The sequence below is a fragment of the Andrena cerasifolii genome, chromosome 2 (assembly GCF_050908995.1).
Source record: "Andrena cerasifolii isolate SP2316 chromosome 2, iyAndCera1_principal, whole genome shotgun sequence".
In the NCBI taxonomy this organism is placed as follows: Eukaryota; Metazoa; Arthropoda; class Insecta; order Hymenoptera; family Andrenidae; genus Andrena; species Andrena cerasifolii.
In genome coordinates, this window is record NC_135119.1 from 15,487,915 (window position 1) to 15,512,318 (window position 24,404).

The window sequence follows — 24,404 nt, forward strand, 5'->3', positions numbered from 1 at the left end:
GTGATCCATCATGAGGCTACGGACGCCGGACGCCGGACGCGCAGGCTCGGTCGGGATTGGCTGGCTCCGCCCAGAAACCGTCACGTGACCAATATCCAGGGCACGCCCAGTTTGGGGAAGGCAGCACCTTCTCCAGCTAGGCGTACGTAGAGCAATGCTTCTGCCACGGTACCGAAGGGGAGAGAAAGAACGCGGCTGAGAGCGACCGAGAAGGAAGAGCTGGACACACCAGACCCCTGCGGCTCGGTCTCACCTGCGTGCAGGCTTCGACCGTGCCGTGCCGCCTTCTGCCTCCTGCCAGCCAAGTCCACCTAGCCAGTCCACTTCAACGACCCTTGTCGACCGGATCGACGCGAGGCGACGCGACGCGACGCAACGCAACGCGACGGCTACGCGCCCGCTCTTTCTATTATTTTCGCGAGTAACCGTACGTTCCCGCGTCCACTGTCCTGGAGTGTCGCGAAGGTGCCTCGGAATCGCTGGCACCTGAGTCTACAACCCGACCACACCATAGTAGTTCCTAAGAATCTAATAGGATCCATCGATCGATACCGAGTCCCCGCTGCAGAGGCAAGAACTTTGGATATCTGGTGGTATCTGGTTGGACGTGAAGTATCCTGGCATCATCTGACAGGATTAACATCCGTAGTTTCGTCAGTAAAATTGTACCTATCCCTAGAAGTGCATCGATCTGTGATATCTGTGTTACGTATCCGCATTGCTTTCACAAGTTTCGCGGTCACAGTCGCGTTTTCCGTATCGTGGAGAGGTGCATAGACACCTGGTGGCAAGTTACCACGATGTAAGTCTCGTTCCGGGGCGACCCTCTCGGCGGGCTACTCCTCCTTGCTCCTCCGTTGGCGGTAGACTAGTGCGCAGTGGTGGCCAACAGCGGGTGGTGAATTGATGTATTCGTCTCACCGCTACGAGGATGATGATGATGGACATGGGCATGTACGGAACTTACGGCAAGCCTGACTCCTACTCGAACTACGTGTGCACGGGTCAAGGGAATCATCACCATCATCATCATCATCAGCCCGTATCCGTCGGCGGACACGTGCCAGTAGCACCCTCGCCGGAACTGGCCCCGGCTCATTATTTCCCGCAGAGCGCCGTATCGCCTTACTCGTCCTCCTCTTCGGAAAGCTTCCTGGCCGGCGAGTCTGCTACCTCCTCCGGCACACCCCCCCAAGGATTTTATTCCCCGACGGGAGGCGTTCTGCACGAGGACGGGACCACGACCGCGATCATCTCCTCGGAGAATGGCCTGAGCTACACGAACCTGGACTACGCGTCCTCCCCCTCGTCCTCCTACTCCAGCCAGCAGCCACACGCGAATGGATCTCACGGCTCGGTCGATCCTCATCAAAGTTACCATGTCCAACAAACCACGTACAGGGACGATCATCACCACCACCATCATCATCAGCCTTCGGGGAGCAGTCTCCATCAGAGTTCGATGGTCCCAGCCGGACACTCGAGAACGGAACACGAGCAGCAGTTGCATCATCAGTCTTCTAGTCATCACCACCACCATCACCACCATCACCACGAGTCCGACTATCAGATCCCGGTCGCTGGAACCACAAACTATCTCCATCAGCTACCACCCACCGAAGATTCTCTTCACTATCACTCCCAGATCCGACAGAACGACTACTCCGCGCACTCTACGCACTCCACCGTTCACTACAAGGAGGAAAATCCAGATTCAGCCAGCTATCACGTGCTCCAGCAGCCCGGACATCCGCAGCATCCGCACCAACACGGCCACGGCCACCATCACCAGCAGCATCCCCACGGGCATCATCCTCCGCCGCCGCAGCAGCAGCAGCAGCAACAGCAACAGCCGCACGTACCCACGTACAAGTGGATGCAGGTCAAGAGGAACGTGCCCAAACCCGTCGGTATGTACATCTCGGATGATTTATTCGTAGTTCCGGAACTGTTGACGTGCGCGCACGGTCCAACTACCTACCGTGTAATTAGCATTCCGTCAGGTCGATCCGGTAGCCGCTCGTTAACTCCTCTTTATCCTTCGACTATTTTAGACCGCATAGGCGACGGAGAATCATGCCTGTCCACTCTTTCGATCGCAATCTTCCAGCAAATTAATGGTTGATCGAGACGTCCTCGATCCCCCTGCGTCAACTGATTGAAGCGTTCACATCGACGAATCCATTTTCTGTCTTGTCTCCACTGTTGCCTTTTCATCGGTCCCCAGGACGGTCGTAGAATCCAACGAGTTCCTTTCGCTTCTCCATTTACCAAAACTCCATCTACACGCATATGTACCCAAGTAGGTACTTGCTCGCTGCTGTCACCTCCGAATCCAAATATTCAGAAGCTAAAAATGATAATGTCCGCTGGTCTAGGCATACACTCGGCAGCGAGCGTACACCTATCGTTTAGGAATTTCTGGTGTCGATTGCCATTAGTCAAGTAGAGTTCTTGGAAGTATCAATTTGTAACGTTTAAGTCGCGACACGACCCAATTGTGGCTCGTTGGCGACACTTTACGCGAGTTCGTACATTGAATGTTGCACAGAGTGGCAGGGCCTCGATCGAAGTTCAGCGGTTTTCACTTGGGTGGTGAATTCAATTAAGATTGACAGACAACTAAAATGTGACGTACTTGTTGGCCGACGACCTAGTGCCTTTGAAACGCAAACTATACCTAACAAGATTAATAAAATGTGACATGTAATTCCGGCTCGTCAGAATCATTAATCTTTCACGTGCTGTCCTACCGATCCCGATTATCTTTGTCTTCGCCCCAAGCTTGCCGGATCCACCGTTTTCGTTCATCTGCCCTATAAATCATTTCGCCAAAATTCTACCTTCGACTCGGACTAATATAGTAATCGGAATTTCATGAATGCTCGTTATCGGGAAGTATCTGTCGATAAGCGGCAATTATCAGAGTCAGAAATCAAAACACGGCACGATGATTTGCAACATCGCGGAAGCACCTGAGACGTATCGTTCTGCGTACGAAAATAAAAACGCAAGCAGCTCGGTCGCGAGCTACAAAACTGACAATCAATGAGAACGTTAGGCGTAACAAGTAGTTTTTAGGCGTTTGAAGAATATTCAAGTAGAAGAGAGACACGAGTACGAATCAAGATTCGATACATTCGGTGATAACAGCCCTCTCCTGGGATACAACGAAAATTTATCGGTATTTATACTGTCCCCCGTGAGTTATTCAGCACCTATTTACACCTATGCGACAGTCGTAGACGCGACTGATAAGATTATGCACACGAAACCAGTATAACAGACAACATTCGAGCTTTTACGAGAGTACCGCATCCCGGCTACCATAAATCAACCGCTCGCGAACTGTTGCTCCTCTATCCTTTGCCTACAAACCACTCGACTATTTCAAGAGGATAGGCATACTTCAATTCCGACCGTTAGATCAGAACACTCTGTTGGAGCCTCGATCGAAAGGATCTATCGTGAAAGAACACACCGGTCAAAATACTCAAAATAATTAAAGAATCATTCGATCGATAAAGTATTCGGTATCTGAAAAGCAGGGGTTGAAAACAGTTATGATTTCGGTTTCGGTTATCGAAACAATTAGAAGAACCGAAATAATCTTGAAACAGTTACGAATGAAAAAGGTGCTGGCCTATGTCGGTTTCAGTTCCGATTCTTCAGAACCGATATTTTATCGGTTATACAGTAAACTCTCGCCATGGGCTGGGGCACTACGACTAATATTAATTTAACACTTAATTTAAAGTATTGCTAACTCTAACAGCAATAACTTTCCTAATATGTACAAACTTACTACTAATTTAATATTAATTATAAAGATTATTAACTATTTATTTTTTTAACAGAACACAATGTCTCGTAAATGAAAATGTCAATTGCAGAGAGATAATATTCTTTTTTGTATTAAATTCGAGATGCTCGCCACTGGCTCAGGAATACAAGTGACTCTTGCCCATTGATCTTAAACCCCCCGACCCAAAGAATCGATCTTCGCGTTTGTTTATAAGATCCTTCATCGCTGAGCTCTCTGGAGTCTCCCTTCTCAATAATTAATTTACAAACGCTGCCTTTCATTTCGGTTCTTTCTGGATGGAATGAAGATTTGAGAAAAGAGACTCCAGGTAGAGAGGCTTAGCGATAAAAGAAAAACTTATAAACAAATAGATTTTCCACTGAAAAAATGTGACATTGTTCGTAAATATTTTGAAACGTGCTATGCATACCCGATACGTAACCGATACATGTATTATTCGTATAAAACTGATATACAACCGTTATGGAACCGATGTAACATCGGTTCTGTGTAACCGTAACTGAAATCGATATAGTCAGAAATTAAAGCCACGATAAAATTAAAAGCTAAAGCATGCATTAGAAACTAAAGTGTTAAGAAACGGAAAACGGTACCACATTGTGATAAATAGGTACATTGGGGCAGGCACTCGACACCACCGATGGTTACTTTTACTAATGTTCATGTAATATTCTAATGGCTCGGGCTTCTCGGAGGCTGCGGATCACTACCAAACCGGTATACCGATCGCTGTTTGGCGATGTCTGTTCCAGAATTTTCTGCATCCGCCAATCGGGATCGGTGACCTATGAAAGCGAGCCTCGAGAAACCCTCGAGAGACCCGAGACAGAATCTGAGCTGAGTTGAGCTAATCACATTCGCGCTTCGCAGGTGATTCACACAAGCGGGCTATTTAAAGGACAACTAAATTTATTCGCGGATATGAAATTCGTTCGCTTTATTCAATTAGATTATATTTGACGATCTGAAATGTTGGAAAAGAAAGATACTAATAACCAAGTGCTGAAATAATATCTTTTACTTTCCTTTCGCTACATAACGGCACAAAGTATTTCATTCCATTCGTGTGCCGTTGTATAAGAAGTTCAATTCTTTAACACTCTCTTTTTTACGCTGGTTTGCTGACTGTTTACAAATAACAAGATTGACTCGCGAACAAATATCCGTGGTCGCAAACGCAAACACGATTTATCACGTAGAATCCGATTGAATTGGTAGTTGAACGAAGATATTGGAAAGCCCAGATAAGATTCGCGTTTCAGAACGAAATTCTTGCAGTCCAGTTGTCAGATTAGGTATGTCAGGAGATGCGAACCCGATAACCGATAACGCATCTTTGAGCTTTAATTAAAAGGTGAGACACATTCGAGACTTTTACAAGCCTTCCGAAATCCGACAAAATACTGCGACGAATCCGAAGATACCTGCACCGATACTTGCGCCTCAGGTGAAACGTATTAAAGAACATCGAGTGGATTGTCCATAAATTTGAAATAACAGACACCGTGAACAGGGAAATTAGGTACTGTTGAATGTTAGTAAGAAAGAGTAGGTAGGGTAAACTCGGGTAAGTTCGTGGTACAGGTTACTCCGTGATACTTTTTCATTTATCTGTAACTCGAAATTGTCTGACTCAATTTAGATGGAACAAACACTAACAGACTGCGTTGGTCTTCTAGTTTATGTTGTGGTAAAATAATTAGTCAATTGAAGTTAGTGTGGTAGAGTGAGAGAGCATTTTGTTCCAGCAGAGCATTATTCGTGAAATTGTTCGTGCTAATTGTGGACGATCGCTTGTTTATGTATTATATGTGCTTTATAAGATAAATGGAAAGTTTAAACTGCAGGTAAGTGATGGTGAAACGACACTTTAACAAGTCTTACTATTGAAATTATCATACAATAAGTCATCAGTGTTATTTTTGCTTATGAAAAGTGACTAAATTCTTATTTTTCGTGTGTTTCAAACTGCGTTTCTGATTGCGCTGTTTGAGAAATTTTTATGGTCAATACCAGAAACAATGTTTCCTTACGTCTCGGACATCTAACGATCATGAAACGATTGATTATGCACAAAATAACAATAATATGAAATAATAGGAAATAATGTGAAATAATGTGAAATAATGTGAAATAATGTGAAATAATGTGAAATAATGTGAAATAATGTGAAATAATGTGGAATAATGTGAAATAATGTGAAATAATGTGAAATAATGTGAAATAATGTGAAATAATGTGAAATAATGTGAAATAATGTAAAATCATTTAACGTAATGTAAAATAATATAAAAAAGTAGCTGATGGCCATATCACGGGCTAGCGAGAACTATCACGGAGTTACCAGAATACTATCACGGAGTAACCAGAGCTATCACGGAGTAACCAGAGTACGTCGTGACAACTTAATTTTATATACATTCAATTAAATATACTTAATAAATTTCTGTTAACCTATTATTTGTTTCTGCGATGTCTGACCTATCATTATATCCTAGACTCACTTTCAGGATATGTAAATATTAGCAGTTAATAGACAAATTCAAAAACCATCACGCACTTACCAGAGTTTACCCTACCTATCACGTTCTTGCGCGAATCACGCAATGTTACGTACCTATCGATTCTAGATTTATCTTGAATCTGTCGCAATTGAAATGCACGCCCATAGCCATGAAACCCCCAACGCCTTATATAACTAAGATTACATACCTATGAATGGAAAATTGGAGAAAAGATTTCACCCGACGTAAAAGGCCGGTCACGTGAGTCCTACTTATCGACGCGCGTCACGAAAAGTAGCACGTTTCATTTTTTCTGCATGCAGTTGTCCGTAAGAAAAAAAAATGAAACGTGCTTAATTAAGTAAACATAGCTATTTACAAAATACAAAATAGCAAATGAACGTGGGTATATGGGGAGAGGGGATAACGACCATGTCACATCCGCGAAAGACCAGATATTTTAGTGAATTGGGTAACGAAGGAAATCTTATAAGCAAGGCGACATGCATATTAATAAACAAGTTCTCACTATATTATTCCCAAATTATTTCCGAGCTATTTAACTCTGTCTAGTTCTCGACAGCTCTATCTGACTCCTTCGACGAATAGGAAAAGTAAGTACACATAGTACAGGACATGTATAGCGTGTTAAATAAATATGTGTTCGCCGAAAAGTTACAGGAACCACCAGCAATCGTAATACGTCTAAGAATAAGTGAGCTGAACTGTTTCTGAATTGTTTATGCTTACTCGTTAAACGATTGCTCTATTACTCCCGAGGTACCATGTGCATCGAGCAATAAGCCCTTATTAATCATCGAATTGTACGTGCACGGGCGATGGTATCGCGGCACACACTCGAGTAGAATGTCGTCGGATTGTCTTTGGCACAGCGTGAGATTCGGAATAAAAGTAGCGTATCGCAAATCGACGGGAAAGAAGCGGGCGAGCAAGCGAGTGAGCGAGAAGACAAGCAGACAAGCCTCCCCTAACTCGCTGCTAATTTGCTTAACAGCCACGGGGCTCGAGGCAATCACCGGGTTCCGAGAGTGACTGTAAGCCTAGTCGTTGAATGGAGCTTGTCAGGATTACCAGCGTTTCACTTAATAGCTCATTATAATCAAATTAATAATACCAGCCGGGAAGTTCCAGCGGGTGACGCTTATTACGTCGGAACATGCGAACGAAACTTTACCGCCCTCGCTCAACCCTTTTCCTTCTTCCCGCAACTTTCCCTTTACGCCTCTTAATCGCGCGCGTGAATAGAATATCGCGAATTCTTTCCTTCCACAATTATTGCGCATGCATGAAATTCTATCGGTATGTCGATCGCTCTGCGCCGTTTAAAATTTAAAAGAAATTAAGAACAGATTTGAGAGAATCGATGCTTGAGAATTAACACTCAAACGAGGATGTACCTACTTAGTGGCCATTAAAATCAGTGGCCGAAGAAAGGGAGGGGCCCGTGACGAGGGTGGCATTTTTCTTAATTTCGTGATACAATAATTTAGCGAGTTCGATAAATGTTTAATGAAAAGGAGGAACCGCGCAACACCGCGCAGGCTGATTCAATCGAAATAACAAGATGGGCGGAGCAGAGGAGTGGGGAGTGCTCGGTTGATTTTGGTTGGTTAAGTTTTTTGGTTGGGTAGAATCTCACAATAGTTAGCTCTGCTTTTTCCCTTGGTGCCTCCATAATGTGCTCCGGAGGGTCCAGGGCAGAGGGTCTCTATGGGGACGCCCGGTGCGGACTGCGGACCACCACCCTTCACGGGCTCAGGGAAAGCGGCAGAAAAGAGAGACGGGAAAGAGTGAAGGGGAGAGGAGAGAGGAGCGTCGAGGCGTTGTCAGCTCTCCCGATTTATCATACCGGACTCGATTTCTTCCTTCTGTAATCAATAGCGGGATTGGCGACCCCAGAAGAAAAAACAGCGAAACAAATAAGCGGCCTCCCGTACAAAGCAATCATAATTCCACCCATTCATGATGCTTCCAAAGAGAAATATTCTTTTCACGCCGCGCAATATGTGTCTACAAATTTTTGTTATCGATATGCCAATGGCTTCTCACCAAAGGTGTTCCGTTTTAATCGTACAGGAGAAACGATAAGCGGAGATCGGGGAAATTTTGCTTAGATCACTATTTTTTATGAGAAGAAACCTCTGTTGACAAATATGTCCTCTTTGACAACCCTTGCTTTTGAGCTTCGCAATTTCTTTTCCCAGGGTACCAAGAAAAGAAATTCTACTTCAAACGCTAAACGCTTATCAGAAGTTGAGTTTGGAATCAGAGATTGAGGTAGCTTCCGAGTTATTCAGCCAGGGTTAAGTCTGAATTAAACGGCCTCTAAAAGAGTACCTAAACTGGATTCATATCAATTTCTGAATCGAAATAGCTGCGGTTCACGGCCCAGTCACGCATCAACATTTCAGTCTTGTCAGATTCATTAACAACGTCTCTATAGGTATAGATACAAGACTTAAATATGATTTATACTTACAGCAATATAGGTAATTTGACGTAGGAATGTACATTGAGGCTAACGCAGGAGTATACGAACCAGTTACAACGAATTTAGCTTCGCGGCCGTGCCTATACCATTTCAGCAGTTTCACGGCATATTTCGCGTAACGTATGCATAGGTAGAATAAGCAACCTTCTTGATTGCACGCTTTCGTACGGTTACGAGCATCGGTCGTTTGCGTTCAATCGTGTATAATATACGTACCTACCTATCAGCTTTCTTACGTCCTGGTTTACAAGGTCGTATCACGTAGATATGGAATCGACTTCCAAATCAACGGTTCTCAGGGCAAATTCTGTTAATTGACTAGAATATTGGAGTAAGATTACCGGGGGCGAATTTGCTGATTTACCCTAGGCTAACAAGCGTCTGACGCCTTTACCGTGAAATATCATTAAATATTTTAATCGAAACGAGTTCAGACAATTTTAAAATTATTTCAGTATGACAACTCACATATGAGTTATTGCTAATTTGCTATATGAAGGAAAAATGAATTGTTTTTAAAGTTGTATCAAGCCTCTGTGTCGAAACCTTTTTCAACGTCTTTCTCCCGAAATTTAAGGGGACCTTCCGGCCTAAAAGTCGATTTTTTTATTTCATTTTTCGAACGTTGAACCTTTTAAGAATACGTGTTTAAAAGGATTTGTTGAAATTCGTAAAATTCCCGAAGTTATAGGCATTTGAGTAGCGGCCAATGCACGGGCAACAACCGGCCACTCGGTGCCCACGTACCTAAAACTTTAAACGCGTTTTTCTCGAAACAGTGTTCTCAAAACGGTGGGCCCTGTATTTCCCCTGGCTAGGGGGGCTACCAGAAAAAAATAAGAAAATTGAAAATTTATGATTTTCAAAGGCGCTGAAAGGATGAGAAATATAGGGAAAAAGTGATTTCAAATTTCAAGTCTCGTTATTTTTTAAAAAATTGTCATTTTTTAAATTTTTCTGGTTTCTCTCTTAGCTAAAAGTATATTCTTCAAAATAAAAACAGTTTCAGTCGAATCGGGTAATAACTTTTGGAGATACAGGTCCCATCGATTTGAATAAATTTCTTGACGCTTTGACTTTAACGACTCCCCAGTGCCGTCTGCAATGATTAATTATAAAACCAAAAATATATTTCTATAACTTAAGACATCCTTAATACAATGCAAAAAGTCCCATTAAATTATATGTAGTAGTTTTCCTTTAATTAATTCCGAAAGATCACTTATTCTTTTGGGTTCTAGAGCGGAAGGTCCCCCTAAAGCTGCAGCCTACTTAGCCTAGATAGGTACACAGAAATCCGCCTCTGAAGATTACGAGAAGAATATGCAACGTAAGACTTTTTTCTGCAGAATTTTGACTCGCCCTTCTAACGTCTATCGCTCTTCACACCCTCTCGAAAGATGCATATCGTTATCGAGGCTGCGTTCAAATATGAGTCGGGGGCAGAAGGAGGGCGGCATAGGCATACAGCGTGCAAGCCTGAAACGCGAAGCTCACCTTTGCCAATTTCCTCCTGCCACACTTCCCTTTCACGTGCGGTAATAAGCCAGCCATTACTCTAACATCTAGAAGAAATAGAGAGACCGAAAGAAGTTGGCGCGCCGCGCCGGTGCGCAAGAAAGCGTGGCCATACTCCGAAAAGGACAAATGGTAACGAAAGTGATTAAAATAATTGCGATCCACTGGCGAGTATAGGATTGATAGCGTTGCAAAACTAAAGAGAGTGTGAGAAATCGTGATGTATCGCGGACAGTTGGAAGGAACAAAACCGTACAACCGAGCAGAATCTATGGAGAAGAAAGGAAGACAGGCGGGAAGAGTAGAAGACGGCAAAAGGAAATACCTCGGCGCCGATACGACTGCGATTGAGAAGTTCCTCGTGCGCGAAAAGCGAATATCGGACACCTGCCAGCAACCTAGACGGCTCTGTATGAACTTACAATTAGAGCGGACGGATGGAGCGCGATGAACGGAAAAGACGAACGCTACGAACGAGAGAAAAGAGGAGAAATAGCAGTGGAGCAAGAATGGCCAAGGCGAACGAAAACTAGAGTACGTAAAGGAAGAGCTCTGCAGATAGTAAAGGACACAGTGGAGAAGTGGAAGAGACTCGTATTACCTCCGATGTAAATCAGAAGCCATTGACAAAGTTGAAGATGAAATCGTCACAGTTATATTCGTAATTGTATAAAATGCATCAACGATGAAAATGAAAATATAAGCCGAAAGGGGAAGCACGGAAAAGAAGGATGAGGAAGGCGAGGAGAGACGAAAGGCTAGGCTAAAGAGAAATACGCGCAAAGACGGCTGAAAGAAGAGAAAGAAGCAGCAGAGGGACGAGAAACGGAGTGAAAATAAGCTCGGGCGAAAAAGACGAATCGAGGAGGAAAAATAAAGAGAACGAAAGAGAAAGAGGTAGATCGGTCGGTTTGCAAGCGTAGGTAGAGCGGAGCAACTGACCAGCTAGCCAGCCAGCGAGCCGGCGAGCCAGCCAGTCGGCCAGGCAAAGCAAGCAAGTAAGCAAGCAAGCAAGCAAGCAAGCAAGCAAGCAAGCAAGCAAGCAAGCAGGCAAGCAGGCAGGCAGTCAGGCAGGGCAGCGTGTTGCGGCGCGGCTAGGGCCGTCGGCGGACGCGTGAGTGAGTGGCCGATATCTCGCGAGGGGATCAGAGGATCGTTCGCGTGTTTCCACCCGGGCTGCCACCCGCCGAACCTGGCAACCCCGGATCCCGCAACTCCCGCAACAACCCTGCCGCTTGCCTAAGTAACTGACTCTCCCTTACTCCCATGCTCCCTTGCTCCCTTACTCCGACCCTCGAGTCCCGGCACAGCGGACTCGGCCGACTACCACCGACCGCCGACCACTCGCACCCCCTACCACCTAACGCTCTGACAATCACCAACCCTGTCCACGTGTCTCGCTCACGGTGATTTTCATTTCCGCGGCACTTCACCGACGATATATCGCGCCCATGCCTTTCGAACTATAGCTCGCCCACTCGGGGCTCAGCCGTTCAAAAAAAAGCTCGCGCCGACCAGCCACCGATACGCGCCGTCACCCAACGCGGCCCTACTCCGATGGCTCAACCTCGCGAGCGTCAACAAGCTGCTTCCAACTTCAAGCCAAAGGATAGGTACCCTCGGAGTATTTAAATCCTATCCTGTGAAAACTGAAAACCGACGTCACCGCGCCACCACCGATTCGTTCGCCTACGATAAAGCAGACGACGACGGCGAACAAATACCATACAAGGCCGATAAACGTGTGATTATTAACGTGCCAAATCAACTGGCCTCGAAGCCATAAATAAAGGTGACCGCACGCAATCGTTCAATATATGTGTAGGCAGGTATGCACGTAGGTATATCATAGGCAGGAATTCAAATTTCGGCCTTACCGATGGCCAAACATCTCGCTGTCAGCAGAGGAAGAATGAAAATCAATTTCACGGCACCCATACGTTCCTCCACGGTGATTTATACCGCGAAATGAGTGCGAACATGTACCTGTGTGCACACGTCCACCAGTGCTGCATGTCGACTGTCCGAGTAACGAATGAAAGTAAGTCAGACGAATTTGGGGAAGAAGTTGCTTGGCAACTTGGCGAGGGGAAGGATTGCAGAACTTATCAGGAACTTATAGTGTCGCTACAGCGCGCACTCTACACTTTTCACGTATGCCGTATGGGAACCTCCAGAGTTCTCCACGTAGCCCAGGTCCTAAATCATGACTTATTCTATTTGGGGCTGTCTTTGTGCGAGTAAATAAAACTGATCGCGAGTTAAATGGAAAGAGTAGTAAAAGAAGTGCATTTATTTTCATCGATAATCTCCCGCGATAGTAATTAAATGTGTATTGCTGTCTCAATGGACTGGGTTCGAATCTTGTTTGAGGAGACCTGCTCTTTACAGTTGACTGTGACTCAGGACATTGTCTATCCCGATGGTCGACGAGGCGCGTCGATGACAGGGGGCAAATAGATAGGAATCAGGTCAGGAAAATTGTTTTGTCAGTTCATAAGTACGACTGCGCGGGCCAATCAATATCCTCAGAAATTCGGCAGAAGACAAACCATCTACGGTTAAGGTAAATGTCCCAATACCTGGACATTTAAGGTACCGCGGAAACACGATTGAGAATTTTGCAGTTATACAAGTCGATTTATATAAAAACGATTTTGCAATTACATGGGACACTGTGTGTACTTTATCATTAAAAAAAAAACAACATGTTATTGGATTGAATAATTTTGTAAAATATTGAAAAATCGCAGTCCTTATAATGGCCCAATACCTGTGCAGCTTAACTAGTACAGGGTCAGCGTTTTATCCTGCAACCCGCGCTCGCGTGAACTTGTAAAATGGCAACAGCGCCTCATGGACGCATTCCACTACAACCATGCACCGGCCCAGCGGAGAGCTGCCAGCGACCGCTGGACAGCAGTGATGCCCGAGCTCCGAAAATTTTAGGATAGTCTCTTTCAAATTAACGTCGCAAAGAGCTATTGGGAATTTCCCGGCCCAGGTAATCGAGCCGCACGCGCCGCTTTTATGATCGGTTTACCACTCGCACTCCAGATTACTGTAACGAGGTTTGAAAATAATGTCGACTGATCTCGTACCCGTCTCAATTTAAATTTTTGTAGCTACGACAGGGTTGACCGCGACGCTATACCCTTGTACGGAGAGATTTTTCGCCACCTGCGTGCAAAAGCCACAATAATGGCGCATCGTTCCAAAAACTGACATTAACTGAAGCCGGTATAGGCGTGGCGCTGAGTAACTAAAACATTCAGACACGAAAATTCTAGAAAAAAAATTAAAACACCGCTACGATCAAAGACACGTCCCATTAGCTACCCCTTAAGTCTGATCTAGGTGTACACCGCATTAAGGATAAAATCATAAAAAAAGAAATCCAGCACAATAGATTCTGAGGTCTGCAGAACTAACACATAATTGAATGAAAATTTAATTTCTCAATTTCTGAAAGTAATGATACAGAAACAACTAGCCCATCGTTTATCATCACCACGATTTTTAAAAACGGCATTAAATACAGTATCAAATAAACAGTTTGCAAAAGCTTTTTACAACGATTATTGTTAAAAAATTGATAGGAAAAAAATTAAGTAAATGTAAAATATGTTAAATTATCCATCATTAAGAGGAAATAATTGTTTCTCATTTTTCGGCGCAAATTGCATTCCAATATCTTTTATAATTCAAAAGTAATACGAAAAAGGCCCCAAAATTGTCCACCCGGCCCGGAAATTCTGAATAGCTCTTTGCGACGTTAATTCGTGAGGCGCTGTTGCCATTTTACAAGTTCGCGCGAGCGCGGGTTGCAGGATATATCGCTGACCCTGTATGTCCCGGTGTCCCGATTTTACTGTCCCATTACCTGGGCACATGATGAAACATCAGCAATTTGGATGTTTTCTAGGGAAATAAAAAAAAAATCAACACAATAGTTTTTCCTACTGGCATATTTTTTCTGTATAAGTAATTTATTCAAATCAGTAAACAAACTTGAGTAAAAACAATCTATTATTGAATGACTAATTTTAAAGTTATGTGCATTCGTGTGTGGCACGTGAATTTTACGCATGAATATTGAATATTATCATTAAAACAAGATAACAAGAATACAAAGTAATAATTGCTAAGGTGTTAAATAACGATTTTAATATTGTGTCAACAATAACTCGTACTTATTTCACAGTTTGCACTCATGGTCAGGTTTAGGGCCGTTCCGGGATTTCACTGTACCAGTAGATAGACACCCTTAACTGGTATACTGTTTTTGGCAAACCTGACTGGTATACTGGGGTCGTGGCAGACCCCAAATAAAAAAGGACATAGAAATTTGTAAAGTCGACACTAGAGCAACCACTACGAATATTTTCTTCTTAGGTAATGTAGAAAATAATAGAAGCGTAGAAAGTTAAACTATTATTTTAAAATTAATTAGAAATTCAGTTTACCAACTTAGACAACCGAAAATTGTACATGGAACTTTGGGTGCTTGGGGTCACGAGCGACCCCAGGATACCAGTTAAGGGTTAATTTTAATCTTCCAATCAAAAAATAATACTGCAAGGTACCATTTTTCTAAATATGTATTAGTTGTACCAATATACCAAACATTATTAATATTCGCTTAAGAAAAAGTAGAGACTGATTAGCAAATCAGAAAAGAGCAATACTAAAATGGTGTAAACTGGAGAGTTAAAAAAAAATTATTTCTATTACGAGTGTTACGAGTTTACTAAAAAAAAAATATGTACACGAATATATTTTATTAAACATTTGAATAATTGAATAAAATAGTTCTTTTATGGATAAAGCGAATATTAAATGTAACACTCCGTATTATTTACACTAGTGTCCAGTTACTGGGACGTGTCCAGGTATTGGGACATTTACCTTACGCGTCTTTCGACTGTCTCCATAAATGTTTCCTCCAGAAGTCTGGCATTAATTCCGATCACCAAGCTGTACCGTCACTAAAAGCGCGTTCGCGATCAAGACAGTAGGAAGAATCTTATCCTCTGCGTACAAGCACTTTAGCCACCCAATTGCATTCCAAGCGAAGCTTCCTTGGCAAGGAAGTATCATAGGAAAGATGAAAGACTCAGCAATCCGTTATCTACCAAGAGAAACGAACCCATTAAAGAAACACGAGTTTCCTTATCGTAGAATCGTAGACGGTAATAAAATACCCGCGCACCTAAATATAGGCGTGCTTATGTCTACTCGCGACGGAACAGGTTCGATCCGCGCTCGTTAGGCGTTACCGTGACAGAATTTACTGGGAGCGCGCTTCGCGAGAAACGTCAACGGTCGGGCAACTTTATTACGAAGAACGCGCGTAACAGTAAAACACGATAGCGCTATTGATGCCGTTCGAGTAACAATAACGGTTTTATGAGGCTCGTTAAACGTCGCGATATTCCTTATTACCGTTCAGCAGAGCCTGTTAGTCGACGAACGAACGAGTCGCGGTCCGCGAAAGTCCCTCGTGCATAGCGCAAGTACTTACGTGTGCGCGCTCGTGCTCGCGCGCCCATGCGCACAATTTAATATTCCACGCTCGCGAAACAGGGGGGGACGGAGCGCGGTTATCGCAAATTCTTAAAATCGTAAATCGCTCCTTACCAAAGAAAAAGTTAACGACTATGTTCCGCCGTATCGTTGTCGGTCACGGTAAGCGCGCGACACCACCGTACACAAGCACCTGACGACTAACAATAAGCATAACAAACTGACCGGGTTATTGTGCGACGCTAGACAGTAGCAAACGCATACGTTTTTCTAATAATCTAGTCTGATTCTAATAATCCGAGATGGTCCCTAAGTCCCTAATGCCACGTTTCATTCGTCCCTGGCAGGGAGGATTCTGTAATCTGCATTTACGACTCAAATATTTATCCAACAAAAGGAGCTGCATCCCCGGGCGTTGTACCGTGTAATCGGATGTGGAAATCAGATAGCTTCAAATACAGCTGGAACGTGGCTAGCCGACAGTTTTTTTCTCGCTGAAAGGTATCCTGTTCAGGTAGCTCCAGGAAGTTTGGGATACTAGAGATAACGTTAATTTCATAGATGCGGTGTGTTGTTAGACGTCGCAGAACTGTATCATTTTTAATTCCTATCACAAGGGGAGAAATAATTATTGTACTTAATGTTTGGAAAAGGGCTTGCACCGAATTCTTAAATTTACCTACAGCAAGTTTCAGGGCGCTTCGGGGTTGAAAGTTTTCCCCGAGCAGTTGGATGGGATATTTCTGAAACTTTCTGAAATTAGGGAAATCGGAAGAGGAAGGAATGCGGTGCCCCTATCGAGGACCATCTTTCCGGTAACGTAATACCGGAGGTCCTCGTGGTTGCTCGCGCACACATTCAACCCCTGCGTTTCCTTACGTCATCTGCACCGTGCCCCCTGGCTTTTAGCCTTTGAATAATATTTGAATTGCGTAATGCTCCTCTAAAAGGGGATCGTTACCGCATAAGGGCAGATGATCCTCTGCGATCAACGGATTAGTTTCTTGCGAACGCGCGATTTTATCGGGACAGATTAAAGAAGCTGACACTCTGCGATTCATTTACTAAACTACTATATAATACTATTGCCGAGAATCAAAGCGGGGCATTAGCTCAGGGCCGTTCCTGGCGGGGGTGCAGAAGGTGGGCGGTCAAACTTAAGGATGAATTTCAGTGACAATCTTAGCCAAAAGCTAATCAATTTCCAAGATATTAATCAATTTTCCGGAATTCTTGTGGCAATATAGTTCGGTGCTTGATATTTCCATACACAAAATTTCAAAAACTTTGGCCTAATATTTCACTCTTAATTTTGTAGTTGTATTTCTCAATATTGCGCTTTCCCATAAGAATACACGTTAAATTAAAAGTTAAATAATTCAAAGACTACCGAATCAATTTTTCTAAAAATTTCCGAGGGCTTTTACTATTGCAGAAAAATTCATTCCTCCAATTTTCAAAGATTTTCGCTTATTTTGAATGTTACCGAAGTTCATCCTTAAGGGCGGCCGCAGGCCGTTTATTATATGTAAAGTTTTGACTAATAAGAATAATAACCGAAACTCTTTTCCATGATAACTGTTTAAAATGATGTATATATAGATATAAAAGTAGACACTGCATGTCAAATTCTTAATTAAAAAATATTAAATTAATAAGGGCGGCAATATTGTTTTTGCACCTGGGCGGCCAAAACCCAGGAACGGCCCTGCATTAGACAAATGAAAAGAGTAACTAACGAGGCAAACTAGACTACAACATGCCACAGAATATCTCTTTATAAAGAAACTGAGCAAATCAATACAATCGATAAAACCCCCTCCCTTTTGCATAACGTGTATAAAGTAATCCTCTCAGAATGCGTGTGAAACCTAATTGGAGATGCCCCGGAAAATTTGAAGGGAGCAGAATGTTATTGGCCAAAAGCAGGTCGTCTAACATCATGGTGAAATGAGAAATTTTCTGAATGCCCGAATAAATTAGACTTCTTCTTAAGCGGATCCGCGAGAACCGGATCGAGAGCAGGAACTCTAGTTCTCAGCTAGGGTACCTAGTCTTCTTAATGCTTTCGTACTTCGTACACGACTCCCTCCTCATCTGTTTGCAACCGTCCTCCGCTTCGTCTCCTCTTCGTCTTTTCTCTTCTTTTAACCGAGATTACAGAAAATTAATTACTATACGTCCGTATAGCAGAAATCCACTGGACTGTTTGCGACGAGAAATGCAAAATATCGAATTCGCAGGGTACTTCTACTTTTTTTTCTTTTTTTTCTATGAAATAAAAAACTTGAAAGACTGGAAAGTAGATATCAACAGTGCCCCACACCACGAAGAAATCGCAAGCTATTGAACGCATCACCAATTCAGCATGTGCACTGAAAATCAAAGCATTTGGTTTCGATTGGTTTCTTTTGTAGAAAAATGAGGATTGTTCACGGAGCTATGTAGCGCTATCTACCAGCTTTCTTCCTCTCTTTCCAATTACATTCTCCCCTCTCTGTGCCGCTTCCACATGCAGGCGCCGCGTAAAATAATAATATTAAGCCAGGTGAGATTTAATCGGGGGGCCTTTGAACGAAGCCGGACTGGCATGCTACGTATTGCCTGTGGTAGTCCACTCGCGCCCACCGCACACACTCTTATTTGCATCGGTGCGCTCGCGTACGTGCGCGAGAATTACATTCATGTTTGGCAGCGAGTTTAAGCGCACTTGGTCGATCGACGTTGCGTCAACGTGAAATACAATTATTCGTTTTTCTAACAACTTCCGTGGCGAAACTCGATGACATTAGCCGGTCGCAAACGTCCCTCCTACGGCTCTTGATACCCGGTGACCCGGGTACTCGGTTAACCGGGTGATACCCGGTTACCCGGGCGCTACCCGGGTCTGCGGGTAATACGGTTACAGGTACTCGATACTCGTACGATACGGGCAACACACTTCGACAGCCATCTCGGGCAGCAACTTCACGCTCGTCGAAATCGCTTTCTTCTCACCCTTGTCACGCAATGTACTATTACTGGGTTACGGCCATACAAGAAAGGATTTAAAAGGAAATTTACGAGAAAGAAGACAACGAAGCGTGGCTAGACTTAAGTAGCCAGAAGCGGCGTAGAAGGATAAGGTAGGCTAACAAGGGAAGATCCCGAACTCGAAAATTCAAAACATTCTGAAACCTTGCGAATGTATAGGGGATTTCCTCCTGATTACAGCGCAATTTTTGTTTGCTGCCCAAATTCACTCTAAGCGGGTGGAATTAACCCCTGACAAATTCGGCTATTTTCCGATTTTACTTTGTAACTCGCAATCTGTAAGAGATAGTAAAAAAGTTTCAAGACAAAAGTTACTTCTTTTAATTAGATCTATCGTTTGGTGAAAAAAAAACATTTTACAGTTCACGAGTTATAACGCAAAATCGGCAAATAACCGGATTTTCAGCGGCCAATTACACCCCCTTAGAGTGAATTTGGGCAACAAACAAAAATTGCGCTGTAACGAGGAGGAAGTTCCCTACGTATTCACAAAGTTTCAGAATTTTTCGAATTTCCGGGTTCGGGATGTTCACTTGTAAGTTGATTACCCGTATAACACGAGTATCGGGTAATCGTAACCGTATCACTCGCAAATCTGGGTAGCACCCGGGTAACCGGGTGGGACCCGGTTCACCGGGTACCCGGAAACCCGCGAACAGTAACAGTCACTCCCTCCCCTCCAAGCATACGTAATGCGAATACGATCCAAGTGAAAAATTATTGCCTATTCCCAGAACCTAACCCAAATGATTCGAACCATTTGTAGTACAACTGTGCGTACTGATCAGTACTTTGAAAGTTTTCAACAAAACTCCTCAAAAGCTCATCCCTTCGGAAACTAAATAATGCCGCCAACAACCCACTTAACTGCGCGCTATCACGGCCTTTAACCTGCCTCGATCTGTCTATTCCTTTATTCCCCGTCACACCTCTTACCCTTTCCCGCGACGCTTCGCCCTGTTCGCATTTCTTCCCGGGACAAATAACTTCCGGCCCCAAAAACCTCCGAGTCGTATCCGCCCAGATTTGGGTTTACAATCAAAATTTGTGTCTTAGAACTAAAATACCATTGCCTTTCGAAGAAATGTTCAAATTTCTTCCCTCTTCTTGTTTTGGGGCCAAGTTTGTCAAGATTAGACGAGAGACGAAAAGGGCAGTTTTCTTCTACTATGTGAAATTATTGAATAAAACGGCAAAAAACTGTGTTCAACATTTTATGGCACAACCGTGCGACATTCCGAGTTTTTTTCTATCAACCACAAATACAAATAGAAATATCTGTCTATGTACACAGTTTCTATGCATCAAAGTAGTTTCACGAGTTCAGGAAAATTATTATACCTAGTTACTAGTTCCACCAACAAGCCTATCATTCGATCCGACACGATCGTGTAACATTTGCATCGCTAAACGATACCTGCGGTTTTAATTAGTGTTATTAGCGTCCGCCGTAGAAGAAATTCTAATTACCGGGGTAGCGGCGGCGTTTAATCGAAGGTGATTTGTTCATTCCGCGCGAGCAAACGTTTCCTTGATCGCTCGGCATTCGAGATTTGCCTTTTTTAGAATGAAATCAGACGTAACTGATTATATCACGAATGAACAAGTACACGACGTATCGCTAAGTTTCATCGATTATTCAGTGGCAAGACAGTAATGCGGATTGACCGACTTCTGCTTTTATTTTTCCAATTACAAAGCTCCGCGCTGCTACTTATTTTTAGGTTGAAAACAGAGCCCGAAGGAAAAATGTTTTCCGCCTGCTCAAACATTTTTCATACATTCAACGCCGGTGAAAAAGTTTGAATAGGATCAGTTTCAAGGACTCTACAGACTTTGCTTATCCCGAAGGGAAATAACTGTCGGGGGAAACAGTTACATTCTCGTCTGATTTCGAGTATTTTCCACGTCCTTGACTGCCGAAGCATTGTCTAACAATAAAATCGCAGCGGCCAAGGTCCGAGGAAAGTTCCATCGGGAACGGTAATGATCCTCGACTCACGGAGACTCGGCTGATTCGTGAGATACAGCGGTATCGTATAGAAAATCAGCAAGCCCGCGCTCTGTCCTCCCGTTAAGGTGCTAAATTGATGAATGAGTCGCGAAAACGGAAAACATTTCATGCTATCACGCCGGCCGTGACTACTAATAGAACTTGTCCAACTTGATTATTCGGCTTGAAGATGCGTGAGCTTAATGGCCACGGGCCAACTTCGGAACACGGTGTTTAAGTGACTGATGTTTACGGATTATTCGGAAAATCCGTTAAATAACATTCGCCTCATCCTCGAGAGAAATCGCTCGTACCATATTTTATTCTGTTCCGATACTCGTGCCGCGTTATTAGCGCGACACTTTCAGCTTAAAGTATAATATTATATATAAACTAATATGCGACGAAGGCGTACGCCGCGCCGGGAAACGATACAGGCAAACATGGGTAAAAAAGAAAATGTGGCTCTAAGGCGGTGCCTTGACAGTTTCGTCCACCCTCTGCCATTAAGTAAATTGACTTCCACATACCGGCAGACTAAATAACAATCTAATTTCCATAATGCGTAGACGCCACCTTTTTTTTCGTCGGGATGCGTGGCTCGTTTTAAATAGCTTACCTGCAATTATCTTTGTACAAAGTACGAACATTCGCGATAAACAAAACAGGCGGAGAAAATTTTTCAAAACACTCAGGAATCCGTGTCGTATTTCCGAATTAACTTCGGAACTTGCAATCTCCACGTGCACAACGTAGCGTGAAACGTCGATACGAGGCATGTCCCTGAAACTGTTACAATAACTTCAGAAACAGAAATTGCAGTGACCAAGTTACCCGATCGATAAATACGGGCACAGTAATATCACGTAATGATTTATCCTTGATATTCGGTAACAGCTGATGCAATTTGATCCAATTTTAGGGCTTAACCCTATCGTGAATCCACGGTTGAACGGATTCTGTCCTTAGAACACTGACCAGCTGTGTTGGACAATAAACGGCCATCGGTCGAAAGCCGAAACATAAGCTTAATCGGCATATATTGCCCTAACCTCTACCATGGGCACGTCGGGCATTAACGTCCACGTCCAAAACAGAAGGGAATATAAGCCAAAGATGTGTCCCTTTTAACGAATTAGTACCTAACTATCTGGCATGTAACTGATCTCTCAAAGTTTTAATCAGACAGCTCGAGGAATATTACAAACTTAAAACGTTGGAGAAGTATTCCAGATCTCCAGTATTTCGTAGAGAGAACGCCTCAATCACGTTGTTAGAATCGTCCCACCCACGTGGTGGATAGTTTGAAAACAGAAGTATGGCGTCCCACACGACACGGCAAAAATTATATTTATTAAATACATACTTTTGGATGACCAGCACCTTTTGACAACTCGCAGCACAGCGTACAGAGTCCCAAGCAGAAATCGGTCGCATCGAAGTCGTGAAAATCGTGTAGAGCATTAACTGTTGCACAACTTATGTTCGAATATAAAGAAAACCTAAAATCTGTTGCAGTCGCGAAGGCAAACCAGAGCGTGGGAGAATTTGGTGGCAGCACGATCGCGAGTACGAGTGGATCTGCGTATACTCATGCGACAAGTGGTCCTGTTAACTGTCTTACCGGCGGCCCGTTGGCCAGTATCGCAGGTGGCTTCAACAATACCGGCCGGACCAACTTCACGAACAAGCAGCTCACGGAACTTGAGAAAGAGTTTCACTTCAACAAGTACCTGACCAGGGCAAGGCGCATCGAAATTGCGTCTGCGTTACAGCTAAATGAAACGCAGGTAAAAATATGGTTCCAGAACAGGAGGATGAAGCAGAAGAAAAGGATGAAGGAGGGCCTGATACCGGCGGAGAGTGGAACAGTGGCGCCACTTGGTGGTACTAGAAGTAGCAGTAATTCGCCGACTAGCTCTTCGAGCCACGAAGCCGGTGGTCTCGGTTTATCAAATTTCGCAAGCGACAATAGTCGGGAATCGCCACCCTCGTCCTCGAAAGATTGACGCGCTCTTTGCTGCAGCAACGAACAAATTTATGGTCTACGACTTAACGACGATTGGTGAAAGTCGAAAGAGAAGGAGAACTTACAGTTTGAGCGATTGTACGTGAATCGAATGTTAATTCTCAATTCACTCCTTGCTGCAGCAGTTTACGATCATATCCTTGTCGTAATAGTGCAAAAAAAAAAACCAATTGTAAGAAAACGAAAACCTTTATGGCTGAACTGTTCTTCTAATAATACGTGGCACAATTTTCTCGTGATCTTGCGAATCGATCATCAAAATTAGTCGAATGTATAGAATTAATAGAAGTTCAATGACGCATGTACCAATTTTGTATTAACTATTTATTTGTTTTCTTTGTAGCTCGTATATACCGTGAATGATAATGTTAATGGAATCGATCCACGCGACTGATTCTTAAAATTATTCCGCAAGGTTACCATATACCTCAGTTTCTGTAAATGGTATAACAATATTTATATATGTAATTATAAATACCAATGATTGAATACAATATATCCTGTAAAAAAAATCTGTGAAAATATTGCTTTAGATGCTTGCTAGTTGCATCTAGAGATTAGTCTTCTTTTTGGCGAGGACAATTATTGTTCGATGTTATCATCCCCATCTTGTCTGTCCTTTTTAATGCCTTTTTACGTCCTCTTTTCCCCTGTGTAGATATATTTCTAAACGACCTAGTAATTTCGCAACGAAAACACACTTGAAAATCTTTAACCTCTCCAAACTAATAGGAAGATCAACGCGCGTCTCGTATCTCGTAAAATTGAAGATTATTAATAAAATTTATGTCACTATGAAAATTCTTCGTAAGTTCTGACAAAAAACGTCCGAAGCGTACGCTGCTGTAATGCTACTGTATGTACGACTAAGGAATAGAAACGATTATCATCGCATAATTGCGATATTCCAACACTAGAATATAACCTTTCTTATAACGATAGCATGGTAACACTAGTTGTGCTCCCAATTTGAATGTATTCTGTATGTATATGTACATAAAATCTAATGAAAATCTTGTGTCAGTGACAATGTATGTATGTATGTATGTACCTCATTATACAGTAATAATACACTGCAAAGCGGAACAGTAAATTTAGGAGGGAAACATTCCTAACCTTCGATCTAGGTAGTCAACAGGTAAGAAACTACTCTGTACACTGAAATGATTTTTCAATGGAAAGATTCGTATTGACTCTATTTAAGTTAATCCAACCACTCGAAAGTTTACAAATTCATATAATCGTATAGCTATATAGATTATATTGTGATCCAATACAGATTCTGTACCTAAAGAAATGCGATTGCGCTGTAGTGTTGCGTAGAATTCTGTAGAAAAATAAACTATTATTACATTACTCTGCGAAGAGACCGTATAGAACTCACTCAAACTATCCAAAATAAAGCAGCCTTTTTTTCATAGAATGGCATGTGTACTCTAATATATTCGTTATCCTTCATCCAA

At 43.1% G+C, this 24,404-nt stretch overlaps 1 protein-coding gene across 1 annotated transcript; it reads left to right on the forward strand.

The window, feature by feature from the left end:
- Positions 1 to 365: 365 nt before the first annotated feature.
- Positions 366 to 24,378, forward strand: LOC143366128 (uncharacterized). Its single transcript, XM_076806921.1, has 2 exons — positions 366 to 1,910; positions 22,431 to 24,378. Exons 1-2 carry the CDS (start codon positions 932 to 934, stop codon positions 22,919 to 22,921), a joined length of 1,470 nt encoding a protein of 489 aa, XP_076663036.1. The 5' UTR covers positions 366 to 931; the 3' UTR covers positions 22,922 to 24,378.
- Positions 24,379 to 24,404: the final 26 nt, after the last annotated feature.

Bases quoted from the DNA above. Each gene is read 5' to 3' on its own strand.
- LOC143366128 (XM_076806921.1), top strand. From the start codon at position 932: ATGATGATGATGGACATGGGCATGTACGGAACTTACGGCAAGCCTGAC. The intron at 1,911-22,430 runs GTATGTACATCT...AATCTGTTGCAG, and splicing joins GAACGTGCCCAAACCCGTCG to TCGCGAAGGCAAACCAGAGC.